This window comes from Geotrypetes seraphini, chromosome 14, assembly GCF_902459505.1.
Source record: "Geotrypetes seraphini chromosome 14, aGeoSer1.1, whole genome shotgun sequence".
Classification (NCBI taxonomy): Eukaryota; Metazoa; Chordata; class Amphibia; order Gymnophiona; family Dermophiidae; genus Geotrypetes; species Geotrypetes seraphini.
Window position 1 is genome coordinate 128161 of NC_047097.1, and position 22381 is coordinate 150541.

Sequence of the window (22381 nt, forward strand, 5' to 3'; positions counted from 1 at the left end):
GATATATAACCCACTTGTAAAGATTAACCTTTACCGGTGTGGAGAGTGCTAAAGAAACTCTGTTTAAGGAGGGACTCCAACTTGCGTTCCTCTGGGTCCTTGAAGGCCACACCACCCTCAACAGGCATGGTATGCCTCTTAGAAATGGCTGAGACCACCACGTCCACAACGGGTGACTTCAAAGTGTCCTTATCCACTTCAGGAATGGGATTCAGGCATGCCATGGAGCGCGCAAAACGAAAAGGGGCTTCTGGCACCTGCCACTGTGCGAGCATAACATCCCGAATATCCTGATGTACAGGAAAAGAGCGGGAAGCAGAGCGGATCCCCTTAAGCAAGGGGTCCACCGTACACGGGGGCTCCAACACAGGGTCCTCAAAGTGCAAAACCGAGGAGACCTGCACAATTAACTCAGGAAGCTCTTCCTGCTGAAAAATGCGCACCACAGACGCATCTTAGCCAGCTGGGGAGTGCTCAAACCCCTCGCTGGCGGAATCCAACCTCCCAAGAGGATCCTGAAATTCTCCCCAAAGGTCCAGGTCCTCATCAATTACATCCTGCTCCTCTCATCCCAAGAGACCCTTGGGCGTTTGATTAAATGAGGAGTAGAGGGGGGGAAACCACCGCAGTGTGGAGCCGCACCAGGGAAGACATCAAGGGGGTGGAGAAACACCCCCCCCCCCGAGACCCCCGGAGTGGATACGGAACCTCCTGCCACCAGCACATAAGCTTTACAAAGTGCTATCAAAAATTCAGGGGGAAAGACCCCGGACGGCCCCAAGGGACTTCTTGCCACACCTTGCCCCTGTATTTCCAGAACAGGGGGAAAGTCACCTGAGGTAACTGAGATAACAGAGGAGGTTCCCGCCGAAATTGGACCTGAAACTGCCAAAATCGGAGCTCATGCGGCTTGCCGCGTCTGAAAAGCCTGGGACTTTCCTGACGCTGAGGCTAAGGAACTGACCAAAGTGAAAAGGGAATCCTTTTCTCCCTGACCTTCAGCAGCTGGAGATCCCTCCATGTGGGCATCGGGGGAAGCTCAGGCTTTCCCACAATCCGAATCCGACCTGCGAGGGTCATGCGGCGGGGTGCCCTGGCCGCTGGCATCCGCTGCCGACGAGGCTTCCCCACTGTTCCATCCTGCACAACGCTTGCACAGGCTGGCCGCGAGTACCTCGCGTCTGGAGCACAATGAGCACTTTTTCCCTTTAAAAGTGCTCATTGTGCTGAAAGCACCCTAGCTGCAAGGAAAGTGCCAGTTAGATGAGAAAATACAGTAAAAAGGCAGTTTTAAAGGGAAGTTAGCACTTTAGACCGGCACACCTCAGGATTTATTTTTAACTTACAGAACAGACTCCACAGCTCTCAAAGCTGGAGGGCTGACCAACCAGGGGGCCAAATTGCCCGCCGAGGCACCTCTACAAAAATATAGGGAAGTGGAGGGATCCAGCACGAGACCCGCCAGGTTTAACACCCCTGAGGTCGGATGGATCCTCAAACAGGACCCGCCCAAGCTCTATCCGGCACAAAAGGGGAACCAGGAGTCCAAAAACAAAGTTCCAACAGTGCTAAAAGGGGAGCCGAAATTAGCCTTCCACCTGCTACCGGAGACTGAGGAAGACTGGATTAGTAGAGGGGAAGCTATACTGACATACTGTACAAGTTTGATCTCAGTCTCCACCTGCTGGTAGCAGTGAAGTATAATACCCATCCGTAAAGGAACTATACCGGTCTATCAAGCGATAGAAAACAAAATTTATCCTCTCATTCGAACAGCCAACATTTTCATCACAGAACAATGCCTGTGGGTCTTATGATAGCTTTCAGCTGTAACATTGCCCTGCCTCTCACACATCTGCTGGATTCCTCACCTTCAGCTCCTCATTCAGTGATGTCACCTCTTGCAGGTCCTGCCGCAGCTTCTCCAGCTCCGCATGCCGGTTCTCTGCCAGCTCTTTGTTCTCCTCCAGCTCAGAGTTCATCTCTTCAAACTGAAAGAAGGAAAGCAAACTGCAGCACCAGTACATTTTTTTTTTAAACTCAGAATCTCCTGCTTCTTTGCACTTCCAGCTTAAATCAGAAACAGGGCTAGAATCTGGCATCATTAGCCTCTGGAGATTACCCCCACCCCCTATTTTATATCACCTCACCACCCTGGACAGAAGCTTTCTGACATCCTACAATCATCTGACCACTAGATGTCATATTTAAGCTTTTCTGGCCTCTGTTAATAGCATTTCTCTCTTAAATTCACTAAAAATGTGAAATGATACTGGTATGTTAATATTCTCCATGGATAGGGGACATTTCAGCCACATGAGTGGGTTCATCACTGTGTGACAGAACCTATGGGAGAGATTCCAAAGCAGAGAAGTATCTAGAATAGACTTTCGAGCATGTGCAGAATTTCCCATCACTGTACATGCTTCCCCAGTTTATTTTCTTCCGCAGTATGGACAGAACCACGGAATTTTTCCTCCGTTTTAAAAATTACCAAATTAGCAACTAGAAAATACCAAGACTGGATAAGATTCTAAGGGGGTTGACACCCATGAGATCTCTCTATTTGATCCATGTTTATCAGTGGTACTTAGATTATAAGTAAACATCTTAAAGAGAGATTAGGTTCTTACCTTGGTAATCTTTCTTGTAAATGTGTCTAGTGGTCCTGAATGCTGGGGTCTTCTATCTGAACTAGCAAGTAGCTTGTTGAAAACTGTCAATCACGCTTTCCAACTCCATCTTCTTCCCAGGAAGCTGCTCCTGCCCCCTCAGTTTGTACAAAAGCAATCAAGAAGCAGTATAATAAATAACATAACAGGAAGGAGGAAAATGGGAAAAATCCCCCAAACTGTAACAAACATAGCAAACAACATCCAAACTTGTGTCATCCCTAGGCACCTAACCGGTTTGGCCTGTGACAATATACTCCCCAGCATGCCCTCTGTAGCTTGAGGGTTTCCTTCAGGACTTTCAGCCACACTAGGCAACTGCCTAGTAGTGCAGGTACAGTCTCTTCAAAACAAACATTCAGTCAGAATGGCTTGAAACAAAAATTAAGGTTTTATTCAGGTCACCGGCCACATAAGTTTCAACCCTTTGATTATAAGTCTTATATATTTCATAAGCAGGGAAACTGAAAATACATGCAATCCTTGGCTCAGGGATTTCTGCAGAAACAAAAAAGAACTCAAAATCAAGATTTCACTAACACAGTTGGTTCTGCTTCCTATACTGACAAGTTAATTTTGTTTCTCTTAACTTTGCAGATTTATATTGGAGACAAACAGAGTTAAGCAGTTCCTCAGGAAATAGTGGACAGGTTTTTCCACCCATAACGCAGACTGGGAACTCAGTCCTGTGAACTGCACTGAGCTAGGCTCAGCTGCACGCAGCACACCAATCAGAGCAACAGGAGACTGACACAAGATTCAAAATGTTGCCACAGTTCAGAAACACACACAGCAGACTCACAGTCATATAGCAGGAAGGTTGAAACAAACTTGCATAGCTCCATCTGGTTCCTGCCACTCTGATATGCCTGAACTAATCTCCATAGCTTCAGGCTATAGGAGAGACTCTGTCTCAGGACAGAGAGGAAATGCACTTGCCTCTTGCATATCCCAGTCAGCAGGAAAATCACTGGTAGGGCACTCATGTTGGACCTTAGCTGGGCTCCTGACCAGTTCTCCTTGCCCTGACTCCAGCTTTCTTCCTGGTCTGTGAGGCTCTGGTAACTCTGCTTCCCCTGATCCTGTCTCTCCTCTCTCCGTCCTCTGAGCTGGCTTTTCAGGAGCTCTAAGCCACGCCCAGACTCAAGCATTTCCCTGGTAGGTTTTTTCCCTTGCTTCTAACAGCCCTTTGCCTTAAAGGGACAGGACTCCTACCAGGCAGACTCTGGCTCATCTAAGCCAGGTCCATGCTCTCCCAGGGCCAGTCAGTATTACCTGGAGACCCAGCACTCACTTGATCTGCCCTCTTACAACGGGGCTTAGGCAAAACCCTGTCTTTCCTCGGGGCAAACCTTGACTTGGCCCTAGGTTTGTCACCAGAGCTTGTAGCTACTCACATGACCTGCTATTAAGTAGAGAATTAAAACAAACTGAATGGTCATGAAGATTTACCTTTCTTTCTTTTCCTCTCAGCTCCTGAGAAACAGAAAATTCTTCAAATCCAGACTAATCCTACTGTGGCCAGGCCGAAGGGGAGAACAGAGAACTGAAAATGCTGCTTCAGCACATGAAATCTCAAGTACTTCCTTCTGGGCTGGGAAAATGGGAATGTGAAGATAAGCCTCCATCAGATCGAGGAAGGCAAAAAATTCCCACCGTGCTACTGCCTCTAAGATTAATCAAATGATCTCCATGTGGAAGTGTGGTATCTTCAGAGTCACACTGACCGACTTGAGGTCTAGAATCAGTCTGCAGTTGTTTGAGCCTTTTTTGACACGATAAAGTACATGGAGTATCTGCCCAAGCCCAATTCTGTACCAGTACCAGCTCTATGGCCTGAAGAGCCAGTAGCCTTTTCACCGTACCCTGAACTTTGAGGGCTCTTTCCGGCTGGCTGGCCAGAGATGTTACAAAGTGGTCTGGCAGGGGGGGGGGGCACAGAACTAGATTTTGTACCCCTCCCTGATTACTTCTAGAACCAAACAGTCTGCGCCAAGTCTGCCCCCTATCTGGGGAAGCTCGGCCCCTGGCCTGGTGTCATTGTGCTTAGTGGCTGGTGAGGGGCGAGAGCCCGAGGCTTGCTGTCTCCTGCCCCTGCTGAATCCCAATAACTGGTGCAATCCCTGAAAGGGTCTTTGCATTGTTTGGCCTCCTGAATACATACAAAAATCTTCGGGAGCCTCAAAAATTGCCCTAACCCGAACTCCAGGGTCTGCTGTCTGATAAGGACTTGAGGTGATGGTCCGTCACACTGGCCATCAGATCATCTAGTCCCTCACCAAAGAGCATCTGCCCCTCAAAGAGACGCATACAGTACAATACAATACAATTTTTATTTATATACCACCAATACCTCATTCAAAGTTCACAGCAGTTCAGAAACAATGACAAACTAATATAAAATGCTTGGTAAAAACATCCCTAGCTATCCAATAGGCTCACAATCTAACTAAAGCACCTGAATAACAATTGCTTACATACTAAGGAATTAAAAAGATGACCAAATAAATTCAGTAATTAAAAAGATTACTAATACTTTAGAGCAGTGTCTCGCAATGTGTCACAAAGATTCCAGAATTATTTTTTTAAATTCCCTTCATAAGAAATAATTCATGAAATAAATATACACTAGATGACGTGTGAGCGGACTGCTGGACACGATGGACCACTGGTCTGACCCAGTAGCGGCAATTCTTATGTCATGTAGGCAAGAGTCTGTCACTGCTGGTGCCGGTGCCTTTCCTCCTCTCTGTCCCCCCGGTGTATCTTTGTCAATATTCCGGAACCGGAGGACATCGTAAATGGGGATCGGGATGAAAAGCTGGTCCAACTAGAGGTAAGCCAAGAGGATGTCCTCAGGCAGATAGACAGACTAAAGAGCGACAAATCGCCAGGTCCGGACGGCATTCACCCAAGGGTACTCAAGGAACTAAGGAACGAAATAGCAGAGCCACTTCACCAAATATGTAACCTATCCTTAAAAACTGGAGAGATCCCGGAGGATTAGAAAATAGCAAATGTCACGCCCATCTTCAAGAAGGGTTCAAGGGGGGACCCGGGAAACTACAGGCCGGTGAGCTTGACCTCGGTCCCGGGAAAGATGATGGAAGCACTGATTAAGGACAGTATCTGTGAACACATAGAAAACAATGGCAGCTAAAGTTGAGCCAGCACGGCTTCTGCAAGGGTAGGTCATGCCTCACAAATTTATTGTACTTCTTTGAGGGGGTAAACAGCCAGGTGGATAAAGGGGAATCCATTGACATCATTTACCTTGACTTTCAAAAAGCCTTCGACAAGGTACCGCACGAAAGACTGCTTAAGAACATAAGAACATAAGCAGTGCCTCCGCCGGGTCAGACCATAGGTCCATCCTGCCCAGCAGTCCGCTCCCGCGGCGGCCCAAACAGGTCACGACCTGTCTGTATCACCAGAAGGGGCTCCCTTGCCACCTTGGTTTCTCATTTAAGTCCTGTCTTCCTATCGAAGTCCTAACCCTCCTGTCTTGCACATGCACGACCTGGTTTGGTTTCTATACTCATTACCTGGATAGCTTTCTATACTTGTGTTACATCCCAGCTCCTCCCTCAGTATCCCATGATCCCTTTATCCTTCAGGAATCCGTCCAATCCCTGTTTGAATCCCTGTACCGTACTCTGCCTGATCACTTCCTCCGAAAGCGCATTCCAAGTGTCCACGACCCTTTGGGTGAAAAAAAACTTCCTTGCGTTTGTTTTGAACCTATCCCCCTTCAGTTTCTCCGAATGCCCCCTCGTATTTGCTGTCCCCTTCAGTCTGAAGAATCTGTCCCTATCCACCCTCTCTATGCCCCTCATGATCTTGAAGGTCTCTATCATATCTCCCCTGAGCCTCCTTTTCTCCAGAGAGAAGAGCCCCAGCCTATCCAACCTCTCGTCGTATGGGCAGTGTTCCAGCCCTTTTACCATTTTCGTTGCTCTCCTTTGGACTCTCTCAAGTACCGCCATGTCCTTCTTGAGGTGCGGCGACCAATACTGAACGCAGTATTCCAGATGTGGACGCACCATCGCTCGATACAATGGCATGATGACTTCCCGTGTTCTGGTTGTTATGCCCTTCTTTATGATGCCAAGCATCCTGTTGGCTTTTTTCGAGGCTGCTGCGCACTGTGCAGATGGCTTCAGTGATGCATCCACCAGCACACCCAAGTCTCTCTCAAGTCTGCTGTCTCCCAACAATACCCCCCCAATTTGTAGTTGAACAACGGGTTCTTTTTCCCTATATGCATGACCTTGCATTTGTCCACGTTAAAGCGCATTTGCCATTTGTTTGCCCAGTCTTCCAGCTTGTCCAGGTCTCTTTGTAGGTCCTCACACTCCTCCCTGGTCCTAACTCTGCCGCACAGTTTGGTATCGTCTGCAAATTTTATAACCTCGCACTTTGCCTCCTTTTCCAGGTCATTGATAAATATGTTAAAGAGTAACGGCCCCAGCACCGACCCCTGTGGCACACCGCTTGTGACTCCCCGCCAGTCAGAATATTGGCCCTTTACTCCGACCCTCTGCAGTCTGCCCGACAACCAGTGCTTGATCCATCTGTGCACATCCCCTCCCACCCCGTGGTTCCACAGCTTCTTAAGCAGCCTTTCATGTGGCACCTTGTCGAAAGCCTTTTGAAAATCGAGGTAAATGATGTCTATGGGTTCCCCATTGTCCACCCGACTGCTTATTCCCTCAAAGAAGTACAGAAGGTTCGTTAGGCACGACCTTCCCTTACAGAATCTGTGCTGGCTTGTTCTCAATAGGTCATTCTTCTCGATGTGCTCGCAAATGCCGTCCTTGATCATAGCTTCCACCATCTTCCCTATAATTGAAGTCAGGCTCACCAGCCTGTAGTTCCCGGGGTCACCCCTCGATCCCTTCTTGAAGATAGGTGTGACATTCGCCAATTTCCAGTCCTCTGGTACCTCACCAGTTTTCAAGGATAGGTTGCAAACATGCTGGATTGTGCCCGATATTTCTTGTCTTAGTTCCTTCAGAACCCTTGGGTGGATCCCGTCCGGGCCTGGTGATTTGCCGCATTTTAGCCTGTCTATCTGTTTGAGGACATCCTCCTTACTTACCTCTATGTGATCCAATTTTTCAGCCTGTTCCCCACTCATGAGCTCCTCTGAGTCCGGTATATTAGATGTGTCTTCGCTCGTGAAAACCGACGAGAAGAACGTGTTCAACCTCTCAGCTACCTCTTTATCCTCCTTAATCACTCCCTTCCTATCCCCATCGTCCAACGGCCCCACCTCCTCTCTCGCTGGTCGCTTCCCCTTAACGTAACTGAAGAATGCCTTGAAGTTTTTCGCCTCTCTGGCCAGCCCCTCTTCGTATTCCCCTTTTGTTTTTCTAACCTCCCGGTGGCATTCCTTTTGGCATTTCCTGTGCGCCTGGTGATTTTCCTCCGTTGGGTCCTTTTTCCATCTCCGGAAGGATACCTTTTTGTCCTTTATCGCCCTCTTTACTTCTGTTGACATCCAAACCGGGTCCTTTGATCGCTTGTTCTTGCAGCCTTTCCTGAAACTGGGGATGTACATTCTCTGTGCTTCCTGCAGGGTGTCCCTGAATAGGGTCCAGGCGCTTCCCACAGTCTCCATCCTAAAAAAGCTGTGGAAACACGGGGTGCAAGGGGAGGTCCACCGATGGATCAAAAACTGGCTGGCAGACAGGAAACAGAGGATTGGAGTAAAGGGCCATTACTCAGACTGGCATTGGGTCACAAGCGGAGTTCCGCAGGGGTCGGTGCTGGGACCGCTCCTGTTCAATATATTTATTAATGACCTGGAGGCGGGAACAAATTGCGAAGTTATTAAATTTGCGGATGACACCAAACTCTACCGCAGGGTTGAAACCATGGAAGACTGCGAAGATCTGCAAAGGGACCTAACGACACTAGAAGAATGGGCCAAAAAATGGCAAATGAACTTTAACGTAGGGAAATGCAAGGTCATGCATGTAGGGAAAAAGAACCCGATGTTCAGCTACAAAATGGGAGGATCACTGCTAGGGGTAAGTAACCTTGAAAGAAACCTAGGAGTGATGGTAGACACATCTTTGAAGGCGTCGGCACAGTGCGGCCAAGCCTCAAGAAAAGCAAACAAAATGTTGGGTATCATTAAGAAGGGTATCACGACCAGGACAAAGGAGGTCATCCTGCCACTGTATCGTGCAATGGTGCGACCGCATCTGGAGTACTGTGTCCAGTACTGGTCGCCGTACCTCAAGAAGGACATGGCGGTACTTGAGGGAGTCCAGAGAAGAGCAACTAAACTGATAAGGGGTATGGAAAACCTCTCATATACTGACAGACTGAAAAAGCTGGGGCTGTTCTCCCTGGAAAAGCGGAGACTTAGAGGAGACATGATAGAAACCTTCAAGATCCTGAAGGGTATAGAAAAGGTAGACAGGGACAGATTTTTCAGATTATGGGGAACCACAAGTACAAGGGGGCACTCGGAGAAATTAAAAGGGGACAGGTTTAGAACAAATGCCAGAAAGTTCTTTTTCACCCAGAGGGTGGTTGATACATGGAACGCGCTTCCGGAGGCTGTGATAGGCCGGAGCACGTTACAAGGCTTCAAAGAATGTTTGGATAGGTTCCTAGAGGATAAAGGAATTGAGGGGTACAGATAGGAGTAGCGGTAGGTTATAGGGATAGTCTGGGACCATTGCTCAGGCAATGGGCCTGATGGGCCGCCGCGGGAGCGGACCGCTGGGCGAGATGGACCTCTGGTCTGCCTCAGCGGAGGCAACTTCTTATGTTCTTAATATTCACCAGCACAAGCAGCATCTTCCATCAGCTGCTCATGCCAGCCTTGTGATGTCACTTCCTGTCACAGGATCAGGATGTGACAGAAGGGAGCCGAAGGTGGCATGAGCAGTAGGTGGAAGACGTGCCAGTGAACATTTAGAGAGAGATAATTTCAATTCTTCTATTTAGTGTGCCGGAGCTAAAAAAGTTTGTGAGACACTGCTTTGGAGGTAGCATCTCCTGCCCGCTGTCTGATCCAGAGCATCCATCAGGCAGAGACAGCGTAGGCTGAGACTTTGCTCATAACTCTGATAAAATCATACAGAGCATCCACAATATAATTCACCCCAGAGAGGAGCTTTTAAGGATCTTCCCCATCTATTGAGTCTAAGGCCCAAGACAGGTGAAAGTGACAAGCACATGCCACAAAGGAAGACACGGCTGCCGCCTTAATCCCTAGGGTCAAAGCTTCAAATTGTTGCTTGAGGAGCAAGTCCACTTTGAACCACCAACAAATCCACTTTCAGATAAGAACATAAGAATTGCCGCTATTGGATCAGACCAGTGGTCCATCGTGCTCAGCAGTTCACTCACGCGGCGGCCCTTGGTCAAAGACCAGCGCCCTAACTGAGACTAGCCCTACCTGCCTACGTTCTGGTTCAGCAGGAACTTGTCTAACTTTGTCTTGAATCCCTGGAGAGTGTTTTCCCCTACGACAGACTCCGGAAGAGTGTTCCAGTTCTCTACCACTCTCTGAGTGAAGAAGAACTTTCTTACATTCGTACGGAATCTATCCCCTTTCAATTTTAGAGAGTGCCCTCTCGTTCTCCCTACCTTGGAGAGGGTGAACAATTTTCCGAAATAGTCGTTCATGCAGAACCTTGTCAAATGCCTTCTGAAAATCCAGATTTACAATGTCGACCGGGTTGCCCTTGTCTATCTGTCTGTTTACTCCCTCAAAGAAGTGCAAGTTCGCCAAACATGATCTGCCTTTGCTAAAACCGTGCTGACTGGTCCTCATCAGCCCGTGTCCATCAAGGTGATCGATGATGCGATCCTTTATCAGCGACTCTACCATCTCTCCCAGTACCAAGGTCAGACTCACCGGTCTGTAGTTTCCCGGATCTCCCCTCGAACCTACTTGAAGATCGGCGTAACATTCGCCACCTTCCAGTCTTCTGGAATCTTTCCCGATTTGATTGACAGATTGGTTATTAGTTGAAGCAGTTCAGCTATGGTCCCTTTCAGTTCCTTGATGACCTTCAGATGGATGCCATGCGGTCCCGGGGACTTATCGCTCTTAAGCCTATCAATCTGCCTACACACCTCCTCTAGACTGACCATCAATCCTGTCAGCTTTTCGTCTTCATTTCCAGCATATAGCTTGATGGGTTCCGGTATGCTGTGTACATCTTTTTCGGTAAATACAGACGCAAAAAATGTGTTCAGTTTGTCGGCGATTGCTTTGTCCTCCTTTAGCGCTTCCTTTATTCCATGGTCATCCAACGGTCCCACCGCTTCTATCGCGGGTCGTTTCCCCTTAATATATCGAAAGAACTGCTTGAAGTTCTTCGCCTCCATGGCTATTTTTTACTCGTAGTCTCTTTTGGCCCCTTTTACCGCCTTATGCAAGGGATCTGGGGAGAGGAAGAAGCGATATGGATTGCTCTGAAAAGAGAAGATGGAACTTCTATCTATGTGGGTGTAGTCTACAGACCTCCGACTCAATCGCAGCAAATTGATAAGGATCTGATTGTGGATATCCAAAAGTTTGGAAGGCAAGAGGAGGTTCTGCTGTTGGGAGATTTCAACCTGCTGGATGCGGACTGGAATGTTCCATCTGCGGAATCGGAAAGAAGTAGGGAGATAGTGGATGCCTTTCAAGAGGCTCTGCTCAGACAAATGGTGACGGAACCCACAAGGGAAAAAGCGATATTGGATCTGGTCCTCACAAATGGAGAGAGTATCTCTAATGTTCGAGTGGGTGCTCACCTGGGAAGTAGCGATCATCAAACAGTTTGGTTTGATATAACGGCTAAAGTGGAGAGCGGCCGCACGATACTTAAAGTCCTAGATTTCAAACGTACGGACTTTAATGCAATGGGAAAGTACCTGAAGAAAGAGTTGTTAGAATGGAGGACATAAGAGAAGTGGAAAGACAGTGGTCTAAGCTGAAAGGAGCGATAAAAATGGCTACGGACCTTTATGTGAAGAAAATCAATAAAAACAAGAGAAAAAGGAAGCCGATATGGTTCTCCAACCTAGTGGCTGAGAAAATAAAGGCGAAAGAGTTGGCGTTCATGAAATATAAAAAAAACCCAAGAAGAGGAGAGCAGAAAGGACTACAGGGTGAAACGAAAGAAGCCAAGAGAGAGATACGTTTGACGAAGGCACAGGCTGAAGAACAAATGGCTAAAAATGTAAAAAAGGGAGATAAAAATTTTTTCAGATATATTAGTGAAAGGAGGAAGATAAAAAATGGAATTGCTAGGCTAAAAGATGCTGGGAACCAATATGTGGAGAGTGATGAGGAGAAAGCAAATGTGCTAAACAAATACTTCTGTTCTGTGTTCACAGAAGAAAATCCTGGAGAAGGACCGAGATTGTCTGGCAAAGTTACACAAGAAAATGGAGTAGATTCTGCGCCGTTCACAGAGGAGGGTGTTTATAAGCAACTTGAAAAACTGAAGGTGGACAAAGCGATGGGACCAGACGGGATCCATCCCAGGATACTAAAGGAGCTCAAAGAGGTTCTGGCGAGTCCTATTAAAGACTTGTTCAACAAATCTCTGGAGACGGGAGTGATTCCTGGGGATTGGAGGAGAGCGGATGTGGTCCCTATTCATAAAAGTGGTCACAGGGATGAAGCAGGAAACTACAGGCTGGTGAGCCTCACTTCAGTTGTTGGAAAAATAATGGAAGTGTTGCTGAAAGAAAGGATAGTGTACTTCCTTGAATCTAATGGGTTACAGGATCCGAGGCAACATGGCTTTACAAAAGGTAAATCGTGCCAAACAAACCTGATTGAATTTTTTGATTGGGTGACCAGAGAGCTGGATCGAGGACATATGCTAGATGTAATTTACTTGGATTTCAGCAAAGCCTTTGATACAGCTCCTCATAGGAGGCTGTTGAACAAACTTGAAGGGCTGAAGTTAGGACCCAAAGTGGTGAACTGGGTCAGAAACTGGCTGTCGGACAGACGCCAGAGGATGGTGGTTAATGGAAGTCGCTCGAAAGAAGGAAGGTGACTAGTGGAGTCCCTCAGGGTTCGGTGCTGGGGCCAATCCTGTTCAATATGTTTGTGAGTGACATTGCTAAAGGCTTAGAAGGAAAAGTGTGCCTTTTTGCAGATGATACCAAGATTTGTAACAGAGTAGACACCGAAGAGGGAGTAGAAAATATGAAAAAGGATCTGCAAAAGTTAGAGGAATGGTCTAATGCCTGGCAACTAAAATTCAATGCAAAGAAATGCAGAGTAATGCATTTGGGGATTAATAATAGGAAGGAACCGTATATGCTAGGAGGAGAGAAGCTGATATGCATGGACGGGGAGAGGGACCTTGGGGTTATAGTGTCCGAAGATCCAAAGGCAAAAAAACAGTGTGACAAGGCAGTGCCTGCTGCCAGAAGGATGCTGGACTGTATAATGAGAGGTGTAGTCAGTAGAAGGAAGAAGGTGTTGATGCCCCTGTACAGGTCATTGGTAAGGCCCCACTTGGAGTATTGTGTTCAGTTTTGGAGACCGTATCTGGCGAAAGACGTAAGAAGACTTGAGGCGGTCCAGAGGAGGGCGACGAAAATGTTAGGAGGCTTGCGCCAGAAGACATATGAGGAGAGACTGGAAGCCATGAATATGTATACCCTAGAGGAAAGGAGAGACAGGGGAGATATGATTCAGACGTTCCGTATCTGGCGAAAGACGTAAGAAGACTTGAGGCGGTCCAGAGGAGGGCGACGAAAATGTTAGGAGGCTTGCGCCAGAAGACATATGAGGAGAGACTGGAAGCCATGAATATGTATACCCTAGAGGAAAGGAGAGACAGGGGAGATATGATTCAGACGTTCAAATACTTAAAGGGTATTAACGTAGAACAAAATCTTTTCCAGAGAAAGGAAAATGGTAAAACCAGAGGACATAATTTGAGGTTGAGGGGTGGTAGATTCAGGGGCAATGTTAAGAAATTCTACTTTACGGAGAGGGTGGTGGATGCCTGGAATGCGCTCCCGAGAGAGGTGGTGGAGAGTAAAACTGTGACTGAGTTCAAAGAAGCGTGGGATGAACACAGAAGATTTAGAATCAGAAAATAATATTAAATATTGAACTAGGCCAGTACTGGGCAGACTTGCACGGTCTGTGTCTGTGTATGGCCGTTTGGTGGAGGATGGGCTGGGGAGGGCTTCAATGGCTGGGAGGGTATAGATGGGCTGGAGTAAGTCTTAACAGAGATTTCGGCAGTTGGAACCCAAGCACAGTACCGGGTAAAGCTTTGGATTCTTACCCAGAAATAGCTAAGAAGAAAAAAAATTAAAAAAAAAAAAAGTTTAAATTGAATCAGGTTGGGCAGACTGGATGGACCATTCGGGTCTTTATCTGCCGTCATCTACTATGTTACTATGTTACTATGCATTGATGCTGTTTGTGCTTGTTCCAGTTTTCGTCCGTTTTTGACCTTTTCCATTCCTTAAATGAGGTTTTCTTGTCTCTTATTGCTTCCTTCACCTTTACAGTGAGCCATGCTGATTCTTTGTTCTTTTTCCTCTTTGATCCCTTGTTGGAATTTTTCAAGTACCTTTCTTATTTCTAATCTTAATGTATATTTTCTGTAAACCGCTTAGAACCTAACGGATGTAGCGGTATATAAGAAATAAATTACATTACATTACATTGTTGATACGTGGTATATATAGATTTTGCGCCTCGGTGACTGTGTCCTTAAAACGGGACCAAGCTTGCTCTAGCGTTTTTACAGTGCTTAACCTCTTTTTAATCTTCTTCCCTACCATGAGTCTCATCCCTTCGTAATTCCCTTTTCGGAAGTTCAGTGCCGTGGCTGTTGTTTTGGACTGATGTTTCTCCCCTGCGTCCAGATCAAAGCGGATCATATTGTGATCACTGCTTCCCAGCGTCTCTTCTACTTCTACATCTTGTGCCGGTCCTCATAGACCATTTAGAATTAAGTCCAGAATTGCATTTCCTCTAGTGTTTTTCTTGACAAGTTGTTCCAGGAAGCAATCACCTACAGCATCCAAGAACTTGGTCTCTCTAATGCAGCCGGAGGTGCCTAGGTTCCAGTCTATTCCCGGATAGTTGAAGTCACCGGATAACTGCATTGCCTCCCTTGCAGTTGCGTTTAATCTCGTCCGTCATTTCTCTGTCAATTTCTTCGGACTGCCCTGGGGTCGGTAGTAGATGCCGATCTTCGTTTCCAGGCCATTTGTTCCCGAAATTTTGACCCATAGAGACTCTAACTTATCCATCAGTTGTGGCATGTTATCTCCAGTAGATTCAATTCCCTCTTTGACGAATATGGCAATGCCCCCACCTTTTTGAGCCACTCTTTCTCTGCGGTATAGTTTGTATCCCGGTAGCACAGTGTCCCAGACGTTTTCCTCAGTCCTCCATGTTACTGTGATGCTTATGATGTCAACGTTATCTCTTTGTACCATAGCTTCTAATTCATCCATCTTATTTCTAAGGCTCCTTGCGTTCGTGTACATATACTTGAGTTTGCGGCCTGTTCCTTTCTTGCATTTCCTTCCCTCTTTTGTCCTTTTCGATCTGTCTTGCCTGTGATCAGGTGAGTCTTTCCCTCTATCTTCTTGCACAGTATCCTCGGGTATACTGGTTCCCAAACCATCGATTCTCTCTCTTGGTCGACTGTCAGCTTTCCCCTTCTTCCTAGTTTAAAAACTTCTCAACTTCTCTCTTGATGTTGCTTGCAAGTAGCCTCGTTCTGTCTCTGCTGAGGTGGAGTCCGTCCTTCCTGTATAGCTTGCTCTTCCCCCAGAACGTCGTCCAGTTGCGCAGGAAGTGGAATCCTTCTTTCTCACACCAGCGCTGCATCCACACGTTGACTGCTTGCATCCACACGTTGACTAACAGCTGCTGGAAATCTGGCGCCATTGGATATAGCTTGGCCATGGTTTTAGCCACTCAAAGAGATTCCTCTGGTGACTCCTAGTGGTTAGTGACTAGCTTGGTGATGTCTGGATGTGATGGGAAAAATGTGGTCGGAGCCACAGAACTGCTCATAACTGAAAAAGCTAGCGGGACTTCCAGCTTTAACTGTTGAATAACGCTTGAAAGCACAGAGGCCCTGAACAGCCGGTGTACCGTGGAGTCTTCTCCCTGATCCAGGATTGCCACCACCTCTTAACCGCTGTCCTCCTGCATGGAAATAAGAGGACACCTTTCATAAAATACAAAAGATCGCAGAAAGAGGAAGACAGGCAAAAATATCTGGAAAACTTGGGAGGCTGGTCGAATACCGTATTTTCACGCATATAACGCGCGCGTTATACACGATTTTACAAACTGTGCATAACCTTGCGCGTTATACAACTTTTTTTTTTCAATCCGATCGGCATCCCCCCTGCGAACCGGCATCCTCCCCCCCCCCGCTCGCGTCACCCCCCCCTCCCCCGCGATCCTACATCCCCCCAGCACCAAACATCTCTTACCCGATTGGGCACCGGCACCAGCACCAATGCACAGGACGTGCCAGTGCCCGAAGATCCTCCCTCGTTGGTTTGGGCTGGGCTGGGCTGGGCTGGGCGGTGCGATGCAGGAGAGATAATCCTTCTTCCTGCGCCGGGCTGGACTAGGCTTTGAGCATTTGCGCATGCTCAAAGCCTTCTGGTCTCGCTCTCTCCGAGAATCTCGGAGAGAATCTCGGAGAGAGCGAGACCAGAAGGCTTTGAGCATGCGCAAATGCTCAAAGCCTAGTCCAGCCCGGCGCAGGAAGAAGGATTATCTCTCCTGCATCGCACCGCCCAGCCCAGCCCAAACCAACGAGGGAGGATCTTCGGGCACTGGCACGTCCTGTGCATTGGTGCTGGTGCCGGTGCCCAATCGGGTAAGAGATGTTTGGTGCTGGGGGGATGTAGGATCGCGGGGGAGGGGGGGGTGATGCGAGCGAGGGGGGAGGATGCCGGTTCGCAGGGGGGATGCCGGATCGGATTGAAAAAAAAAGTTGTAAAACGCGGGTAAGCGAGCGGGGGGGGGGAGGATGCCGGTTCGGAGTAAGCGGGAGGAGGTTTTAGCATGCGCGGTATACGCGTGTGCGCGCTATATTAAATTTTTTAAACATAAATTTGTGTTCCCCGCGCGCTATACCCGTGTGCGCGTTTTACACGGGTGCGCGTTATATGCGTGAAAATACGGTAGTCAGGAAAGCAAAGATACAAATGGAAGAAAAAAAAAATAGCAGACATGGTAAAACGAGAAGACATTTTTTAGACATATCAGTGATAGGAAGAAGTGCACAAGTGGCATTGTGAGACTCAAAAGTAAAGGGGAGGAAGATGCAGGCTGAATTGGAAAAGGCTGAATTGTTTAACAAATATTTCTGCTCTGTGTTCATGGCTGAAGCACCAGAAGCGGGACTGCAGAAGACAAACATGACTAGGGATAGAGGAATGGTAGATCCTGATCAATTTTCAGAGGGTTGTGTTCATGAGGAGCTAGCTAAATTAAAGGTAGGAAGAGCAATGGGGCCAGATGATGTACATCTGAGGGTGGTGAAGGAACTTAGGGAAGTTCTGGTGGTTCCACTGATACCTTGTCAATGAGTCTCTAGAGTCAGGAGTGGTACCGGAAGACTGGAGAAGGGTGGATGTGGTCCCTCTACACAAAGGTGGAAGTAAGGAAGAAGTAGGGAATTACAGGCCAGTAAGTCTGACTTCTGTGATAAGCAAATTAATAGAAACGCTTTTAAAACAGAGCATGGTGAAGTTTCTGGAATCTGATGGATTATAGGTCTAGAGGCAAGAGGTAGGTCTGGTCAAACAAATCTGATCAATTTATTTGACTGGGTGACCAGAAAATTGGATAGAGGGAGTGCGCTAGATGTGGTGTATTTAGATTTTAGCAAAGCCTTTGACAGCAGATGTCTAATAAATAAACTGAGTTCCTTTGGGTTGGGCTGGGTCAAGAACTGGTTGAGTGGAAGATGACAAAGGGTAGTAGTTAATGGAGATCACTCTGAGAAAATAGATGTTACCAGTGCTTTGCCTCAAGGTTCTGTTCTTGGGCTGTCAGGTAAGATTAGCCTCTTTGCAGATGATACCAAAATCTGCAATAGAGCAGACACCTCAGATAGGGTGAATAAAATTTGGCAGCTAAAATTTAATGCTAAGAAATGCAAGGTCATGCATGTCGAAGGAACGTTACAGTTTAGGGGATGAAGAACTTATGAACACAACAGAAGAGCGGAACTTGGGTGTGATTGTATGTGATTTTTTTTAATTTTTTTAAATTTTTATTTATTCAATTTTTCTATACCGTTCTCCCATGGGAGTTCAGAACGGTTTACATGAATTTATTCAGGTACTCGAGCATTTTTCCCTGTCTGTCCCTGCGGGCTCACAATCTACCTAATGTACCTGGGGCAATGGGGGGATTAAGTGACTTGCCCAGGGTCACAAGGAGCAGCGTGGGTTTGAACCCACAACCCCAGGGTACTGAGGCTGTAGCTTTAACCACTGCGCCACACACTCCCCTGATCTTAAGGTGGCTAAACAAGTTGAAAAGGTGATGGAAAAAGCTAGAAGGATGCTAGATTGCATAGGGAGAGTTATGGCCAGTAGGAAAAAGGAGGTATTGATGCCCTGTATAAGATTTTGGCAAGACCTCAATTAGAATATTGTGTACAATTCTGGAGACTGCATCTTCAAAAAGATATAAAAAGGATAGAGTCGGTCCAACAGCTACTAAAATGGTATGTAGTCTTTGTCATAAGGTGTATGGGGACAGACTTAAATATTTCAATATGTATACTTTGGAGGAAAGGCGGGAGAGGGGAAATATGATAGAGACATTTAAATACCTATGTGGCATAAATGTGCACAAGTCAAGTCTCTTTCAATTGAAAGGAAGCTCTTGAATGAGAGGGCATAGGATGAAGTTAAGGCTCAGGAGTAATCTGAGGAAATGCTTTTTTACAGAAAGGGTGGTAGATGTATGGAACAGTTTCCTAGAGGAAGTAGTGGAGACAGAGATTTAGTTTGAATTCAAGAAGGAGTGGAATAGGCACATGGGATCTCTTAAGAGAGAGGAAGAGATAATGGTTACTGCAAATGGGCAGACTAGATGTGCCATTTGGCCTTTATCTACCATCATGTTTCTTTCTACCAGGGACACTTCATCCTGGGATAATCGGACTTGCTATCCTCCCAGTCTGTGACAGACTGAACCTCCTGGTCCAAGTCTGAATCCTCATCTGGTTGAGGCACCTGTTGAGGGAAGAACCCCTGCACCATCACCATTGGTGTGCTGCTAACAGATACTGAGGACCCTTGGCAGTTCAAACAAGCATTATGTTAAGGAAATTTTTAGTTGTATGTATTAGTTATGGTTTGAGATTTGATTGTTTTATTATTAGATTGTTATTATTGAGATGTTGATTGTTAAGAGTATTTTATGAAAAAAACAAAAATTAACTTTTGCTTTTATTCTTTCCTTTCCTATTTTTAAATGGAGTTCTTTTCTTAATGAATATGAACTATACATTTTAAACCACTTGGATCCTTTTTAGGCTGTTTTGCGGTAAAGTTTTTAATACACATAAACATTCCACATAAGGCTTACAAAATCTGGGTTGAAGCCTAGTATTGGGGGTCTCTCCCCCTGCTGGTCCCTCCTGGGCTCCGCGGCTCCCATGCAATTGTGCTTGGCCAATACAGATTCAGAGAGTCCTGAGAATCTTCCCTTGAAAAAGTGCCTCCTATGGATCCCCAGCCCTGGAGGACTCAAAGGAGGCTGAGACTGAGGCTGAGGTTTCCACCCCTTCCTGCATGATCCATACCACAAGGGATATGGATGTTCCTTGGCCGGCCATCAGCACAAACCTCACATGATATAGGGTAAAAAGGACTGAGGAGTCCATCCCAGTCAATTCTGAGCAAAACTGAGGAGTTCTGAGGCAGATGGAGGCAAAAGAAAAAAAGATAGCTTAAAATCACACCAAAAATAACTCATGGAAACCTCCCTAAAGGGAAAAAAAATCACAGGAAAAGGATTTTAGAGGAGGACGACCTAGGCTCTGGGGTCAGAAACCTTCAAATTCAACTTTTAGCTACCCCCCTAATTAGCTACCCCCCTAATAGGCTTCACTGTGCCATGTGATGCCTTCCTTCTTCAGCATAGGACTTCAGCTGAAATCAAGGAAGAAGAAATCTGCCTCATAGATTCGCTGGACGAACCTGGTCTTCTGGCTTCTAGTAAGACAGAGGTTGGACCTCCCAGAAAACCACACCGCAAAAGGGGGAGGAGGGCCATGCAGCCTTCCCACTGTTAATCCCAGCTGAACCAGCAAGGAGCCCAACACCCTGTACGCAAGCTCCTGATTGAATTAGGGATGCGAGCAGCTATGCAGGGGATGGCCCCTGAGGTTGGCTAGCTAGGTGTCCCCCGAGGGACCAATCCTGCTAGCAGCAGACTTTCCACATGTGAGTCTGTGTCTTCTCCCAGGGAGAGGTCCCACCAAATGGGAACTTTTGGGCACCAAGACCCCAAAGAACACTAAGCAAAATACCCAAAAATAATAAAACTGCAGATCAGATCAAAAACACTTCTGAGCAACTAGCTTGCAAAAAACAAAGTGAGGGTGCAAGAGCAGCTCCCTAGGAAGGAGGTGGAGTTGAAAACATGATTGACAGTTTTCTGCAAGCAACTTGCTAGTTCAGATACAAGACCCTAGCATTCAGGACCACTAGAACATTTATTGTGAATAACTCCTTGACAAAGGGGATTTTTCCGAGTTCAGCAAAATGTGCAAAAGTGAAGCCACTTTTGAAAGGTGGGCATCTTGATCCAGTCATAAGGAGCAATTATTGGCCAATTTCGATACTACCAGTTATTGGTAAAGTGTCTGAGAGGGCAGTATTGGTTCAGCTGGAAGAGTATGTGGATTGGTTGACTGAGTTAGATCACTTTCAATACGGCTTTAGGTCTGCACATGGAGTGGAAACATTATTGATATCAACAGTTGAGCAGATTAAAAGAGGAATGGATGACAATCAGGATTTTTGCTTGGTATCGGACTCCATAGATTTGGGGTTATTGGAGAAAATGCGGGCTTTGGGGGTAAAATGCCTTTGTCATCTCCAGTGTTATTGAGAGGTTACATAATTCACATACAATTAGATGACTGTTGACTAAACAGCAGGTAAAACAACTTTCCAGTCTCACAGAATGGTGACAAGATATGTTAGATACATTCTGCCTTCCAAATGTATTACCTTACGGGCATTGATAGTAATAGTGCCCCCATACAGACTGCTTCCAGCACCGTACACTTTGTAACCTTTTGAATTCACCTGAGCAGAGAAAATTAAGAAAATGAGCAAAAAGGGACAAAGGCTCTGCTGAGTAATCCAACACTTACAGTGATGTGGAAAAGTAGTTACTTAGCGTTAACAGGGACAGCAGGCAGATATTCTCACATATGGGTGATGTCATCCACGGAGCCCGGAACGGACAGTTTTAAAAGTGAACTGTCACTTTAATTTTTACGAGACTCCACGATTGCCCACACTGTGCATGCACAAATGCATTCCTGCCCGATGTAGGCGGTTCAGTAAGCAGTTCAGTAAGCAAGCTAAGAAGCCAATCTAGGGTGGTGGGAGGGATGTGAGAATACTTGCCTGCTGTCTCCGGATAATACCTGTTACGGTAAGTAACTGTGCTTTATCCTAGGACAAGCAGCCAGCATATTCTCACATGTGGGACTCCCTAGCTTATTGAAATGGAATGGAGTATTTAGAAGAAAATAAATTTTGTAATACTGTTTGGCCGTTATGGCCATTTCATTTGGAATAGGATTCTAGACAGTAGTGAGATGTGAAAGTATGAATTGAAGACCAAGTAGCTGCTTTGCAAATTTCATCAATGGGAGTGGAATGTAAGAAAGCTACTGATGCTGCCATAGCTCGGACTTTGTGTGCTGTTACACATCCCTCGAGCTGCAGTCCAGCCTGAGCGCAGCAAAAAGAAATACAGGCCACCAGCCATGTAGAAATAGTCCTTTTGGTTACAGGCTTTCCCAATCTGTTAGGATCAAAGAAGATGAACAGTTTTTAGGTGATATCCTGTGTGGCTTAGTCCTTTGAATGTAGAAAGCCCAGGGCTGTGGAGTTGGTAGATAAATCCTTTGATTGACTCCTCAGTTTCTGGTACCCACGACTCCGACTCCAGGTACCCAAAATTGTCTCCAACTCCTCGACTCAGACTCCACAGTCCTGAGTAAGTCAAGGCACATTTACAGTCCAATGTGTGAAGAGCTGTTTCTCCAGGATGAGAATGAGGCTTTGGAAAGAATACTGGCAGCACAATAGATTGAATGAGATGAAGTTCCGTGACCACTTTTGGAAGGAATTTAGGATGAGTACAGAGGACCACCTTATTATGATGAAATCCTGTAAACGGTGGATCTGCCATCAAGGCTTGAAGTTCACTCACTCTCTGGGCAGACGTAATTGAGATTAAGAAGACTACTTTCCAAGTGAGAAACTTGAGAAGTCATTAGTTCAAATGGTGGTTTCATCAAAGCTGTAAGCACTGCATTAAGATTCTAGACTACTGGAGGTGGATTGAGTGTAGGCTTGGAATTGTAAAGTCCTTTCATACATCTGGAAACAAGGGAGAGGCCAAAGATTTATTGTTGACAGGCAGGTGGAAAGCACTAATAGCACTGAGGTGAATTCTGGCC

General features: G+C 46.4%; 1 protein-coding gene across 1 annotated transcript in view; it reads right to left on the reverse strand.

The window, feature by feature from the left end:
• RNF20 (ring finger protein 20) overlaps positions 1–22381 on the reverse strand; it is a 170989-nt gene that overhangs the window by 59456 nt on the left and 89152 nt on the right. Inside the window, exons 8-9 of the mRNA XM_033919511.1 lie at positions 20913–20990; positions 1872–1991 (exon numbers count right to left, since the gene is read on the reverse strand). Of these exons, the coding sequence (XP_033775402.1) occupies positions 1872–1991; positions 20913–20990 (198 nt within the window). The remainder of the gene's footprint in view (positions 1–1871; positions 1992–20912; positions 20991–22381) is intronic.